Here is a 4,850-nt window from a genome sequence, read left to right on the forward strand (position 1 = left end):
TATTAAAATGTTTTTATTTCATCAGTTTTGGCATTCGGATAAACCATGTGTAACGTACATCAAAGTTGAAATCATTCAGGACACATGGTGTGTCACGGACAAGACTGATGACCAGTAATAAATGCTGTGGACTGGGAATGATGGGCAACCATCCCAACACCTGCATTTAATTTCCTGTTCATGGGATGATGTATTAGTGATGGCTGGTCACTGTAAGCGCCATGCTGCGAGCCTTATTACCTCTCCGTGAAGACATAAAACAATGCTGACACTGCAAAAAAGTTAACTTAACTTCCATCAACCAGACCAGTTTCAGGCAGAACACCCTAAGCTGCCAGGAACACAAAGCCAAATGGTAAAATGGTGATTTGATTATTGAACACCAAGCCCAGAAACCCTTCAAAAGTCAGAGTCCTGTTCTCTTCAAACACAGCAGACGCTCACTCCTCTGCCGGACAGCTGGAAATCAGACAAACAGGTCGAAACACCTCTGCTACAATCTGGCCCTTTGTGGCCGACAGTCACAACAACAGGATTCAAAGCTCAACGTCTACAGATCCACTTCATCACATCAAAGGAATCAGTGTGCAGAGCTGGACAGACAGCAGCAGTAATCCCTCACACTCCTCCACAGACACACACTCCTCCACAGACACACAGACACACTCCTCCACACAGCCTCACTAAACCCCCGTACAGACACATGTTGGTTGAAATGCAGAATGAAGCTCATCCAGCGCTGTGTTTCACCCAGGGTTCATAAACTGATATTCTGTTTCAGCCAGATGAAAGCAACTCAATCCATAAAACAATTTAGACTTGTATCCATCCCCCAGTTCTCTGCAGCAGCAGCAAAGTGGCCAGCGGCTGCCTGTGGCGAGGCTGCAGACGGGGGTCCCAAATCCATCTCATGGTGCAGCGGCTCCAGCAGCAGCTGCTATTACAGCCTCTGAAGCACTTTTTCTGTCAGCGGGAGTCCTCTTCCAGAGCGCAGTCCACTCTGGCCTCGAGCTGGGCCGCTGTGGGCCGAGCATCGGGGTCTGAGGCCAGCATTTCTAAAAGCAGGGTGCACACAGCTGGACCGGGAGGGGGTGGCAGCGGGGGGGCTCTTTTAGACTTCATAGGAATACACAGCTGAAGGTCAGCGTTCTCCCACAGAGCCTCCCCCAGCGGCATCAACCAGCGGCCCTTACACACGTAGGCGCCTAAAGGGGAAACACAGAGAGAAGAGGGTTATTTCAATACGCCAGAGCTTCCTCCTGACAGCCAGGAACGGCGCACGCTGCAGGAGACGCTTGATTACACTGATCATGGGACAGATGGGTATCTGTGAGACGTGCCCACGGTACGGTACGGTGACGTACTTTCAGAAACCACAAACTGTACTGTACTGGAAGTAGCATATTGTAGTATGGTGCATACTCCTATCACATTTGTTATGTAATATTCATTTCTTGTGCAAAATGGGTAAAATATGAAACTATTATTTATTTATGTTGATTGCTTTCAAACAAAAGATTCCAAAAGAAAAATCCTACTTGAAAGCTGCATGATGCTCTTCTGAGAAAGTCAAAACATTACACACAACCAGGGCCAATTTTGGCCCATTTCACAACTGACAGTCAGTGAACTTAACCTCTGTTCACAGGGATGGAGCTGTTCACAACATCCTCGGTTCAGTTCTTATCACGGTTTCCTGGTCACGGTTTTTGGTTCAGTGTACATTGTTGTTTTTAACACCCCAGATTACCATATACCCTAATAATCCACTGTTAACAGATTATTTTAATCCATTCTGTCATGTCTAGTCCTGAAAAAGCTGAAAGAATGAGGCTGTTTCTCATTTCAAACATCATTCAAGCTGAGGGAAACATTGCTAGTTTCAACATGCCAGCTCCTCAGTAAGAACAGTCTCTATTGGCTGTCCCAGAAGGCACTAAAAGCCACTAAATGACGCTGCTGTCTAATTAGCAGAATAATCCATTTGTATGTAATTGTCATGGACTCTGTAGGAGAGAGAAATGAGGTGGAGAGACAGAAAGCAGGAAAAACACAACATCATAAATATGTTAATAACTACAAATCAACTTTCTTCTGTCCATTCTTGGTTTTTATGTCCAAATATCATCCCTCCTCCTTTATCTGGGCTGGGGACCAGCAGAAGTGACCATAATAAGACACACACTTGGTGATTCATGTGAATGCAGTTGTCTGCTCAGAGCAGCAGGGGGAGACTGCTGGGCGTGAGCAGGACCGTCTGTCTGTGTTTGGATAGGGGAGGGGCTCACACACGCTGACCATTGAGGAGATCAAAACACACTTTAACCTCAGATTCTCCAAACTCCAGAAAAGTCACAAGAGTTGTTGCCTTTAAAAAACTCTCCAGGGGGGTCTGAAAGTCATTAAGTGTAGCGACAAAGTCTCTACGTTGGCAGCTCTCAGTCGTGGTTTTATCCTCCTCTTTCTTACCGCCGTCATCAGAGCTCACACTGAATCTAAAGAGCTCCAAGACAGCAGAACAACTCAACGCCACAGGTACACCCTCTGACTCTGTCTGCTCTGCTCGTCATGTTAACAACACACACACCTCCCTGCTGCACTCCTTCACCTCGCGTTCAGTGTGGGAATGAAAAAAGACAGAGAAAAAAGAAAAACATGAATTGAACGAAGCACATGTGCCCCTTACAGAGTGAGGGAAACTGAACGGTTTGGATCTTTTTCAGAAACCGTTCCATCCTTAATTCACAGGTAACAAATGAGAAGTGCAACTGTTCAGCAATTAAACCCAAATAAAATGGTTTACTTTGGTAAATGGTAAAAGTGCCTTAATGAGTCAGCTTCATGTTCCTCACAGACTGCTGTCGAATAAAAGTTCAACTCAAAACAGGAGCCAAATCTGGGACTACTCAATCTGAACTGTGCAAACAAAATCACAAAGCCAGTATCCAGAGCGATAACGTGCTGATAATATCATGCATCTCTAATTTAGAGAGCATGCAAGAATAACACGAGTCCAGTCAGATCAGAACACAGTCAGAGACCAGGGCTGTCTTAGTGTGAAGAGTCCATACCAGACTGCCCCAAAAGAATCCTTAACCATGGTCAACATGTCACCAGATATATCAGTTAAGGAATTCAACACAAAGAAGGAGTTTTCTTCCTTTCATGTTTTACCCAGCATGCTCTTCTCCAGGGATGTGCTGCAGCAGCATTGTTCAGGTGTATCAACATTCAGCTATGGGACTGTTTCAACCTCAAACAAAACAGAAGACGACCTCACATGGCTCTGAAGGGCTCTGAAGGGGGCTGTGGGAGTGGGTTTACGTGTATGTGTGGAAAACAACCCCATGAATGTCTCACCAAACCAGGAACAAAGGGAACAAGAGCAAAGAGAGAGGAAGTTAATTGGATCTTAGAACAAGGCAAAGTGCCAATGATTCCAAGATGAACCTGGTCGTCTTCATCACATTATAAAAATGAAGTCTTTGGGGTTTGGTCCCTGATAAGAAGAAATAGGAAAGATAAAACTTTGGTTTTAATGAACTTGAACCGCTCGTTTTTCATTGTTTGACGTTGTGTAGTGATGATTAATTGAAAACATCAGGAAATTAATGCAGACAATTAAAATGATCTGCAGACTCCTAAAATGAGGCAAGCACGAGATTAAAGAGGATCATCTGTGTAAGTCACTGAGAGCCTTTCTCACAGCGCTCAGCTCCTTCACAGCAGCAGAGTGTGTTTCTGAGGCGCTGCTCGTATGCTGCGTTTCATTCCCTGATAATGGTTTGATCGTACCTCATTCACACGCTGGTTACACTGATTATTGGTTACTGCCCATGCTGCTCATGTTACCACTCACTGTGTTTGGTTTTAATGGTGGACGCAGACTCAGCTGACAGCACTTCCTGTGATTGCTGGCGTCCTTATAAAAAGTGGTTTGATTTGTTAGAACGACCAAAACAACGAACAACGCGGATGAAAAAAGAACCAGACAGAGGAGCTTGCTGTTGGCTCAGCTTGTGGAGGAGAATCAAACAGTATACGAGGGAAACTGGGTCCCAGGGTCCCAGCACCAGGGAAGAGGCAGACTGGGAAGCTCATCACCCACACATCAATGCCTTGCTCCCGCTCCTCACATTGCTCTGAGATGCACTGATATGTGCTGTAATCCCAAGCAAGAGCAGAGATTACAGCACAAAGTGTTGTGAAATGTTGTTGGAGGCAGGGGTGGAGCTTCAGGGGGGGGTGGGAGGGTGACCGCCCCCGGGCCCGGGTTGGGGGGGCCTGAATCTGGTCAGATGATAAGCACGATGACCACTTAAGTGCCGCCAACACAGATATGCAATGTGTGGGCTTATATAGGTTGGGACAGTAAGGATGACTCAGGGTTTGTAATTTTTTTATATGACTTACTTGAGTCATGTAGTTGTGTGTAAAATATTGAATAAAATGTTTGCTGCATAACTGGCTTCATTTGCACTCTCACAAATAACTATAGGAAGGGAGAATTTAGGGAGAATTTCTCGCGGTATTTTCTCCCAGTGTATTTTGGGTAAAATCGTCATCAACTGTCCACCAGGTATGGAGACACTATAAGAGCCCTCCACAAAATATCGCTGACAAGTGACAAAAAAGATGAGTGTAGTGAAGCAAGTGCACTGAAGAATGCCAGCAGCAAATTTTCTTTCATATTTCTGGTCAACATGCAAACCATGACTCTGGAGTGTATAAACGCAGCCTCACAGTTATTAGAGGCCAAGGACGCGGACATTCAGAAAGCATCCACTCTCTTCAAAACGCTATCAGTGTTTTAACAGAGTTCAAAGAGCAATTTGATGAGACCAGGTCCG

At 45.3% G+C, this 4,850-nt stretch overlaps 1 protein-coding gene across 1 annotated transcript in view; it reads right to left on the bottom strand.

Annotated features, from left to right (window-relative positions):
* LOC141801865 (serine/threonine-protein kinase pdik1l-B) overlaps positions 1-4,850 on the bottom strand; it is a 13,967-nt gene continuing 9,117 nt past the window's right edge. Inside the window, exon 4 of the mRNA XM_074685171.1 lies at positions 1-1,205. Coding sequence (XP_074541272.1) covers positions 967-1,205 — 239 coding nt within the window. The 3' untranslated portion in view covers positions 1-966. The remainder of the gene's footprint in view (positions 1,206-4,850) is intronic.

Source organism: Halichoeres trimaculatus, unplaced genomic scaffold (genome assembly GCF_033239565.1).
Source record: "Halichoeres trimaculatus isolate MK-OKI-2021-1 unplaced genomic scaffold, fHalTri1.1 fHalTri1_scaffold_13, whole genome shotgun sequence".
NCBI classification, from domain to species: domain Eukaryota; kingdom Metazoa; phylum Chordata; class Actinopteri; order Labriformes; family Labridae; genus Halichoeres; species Halichoeres trimaculatus.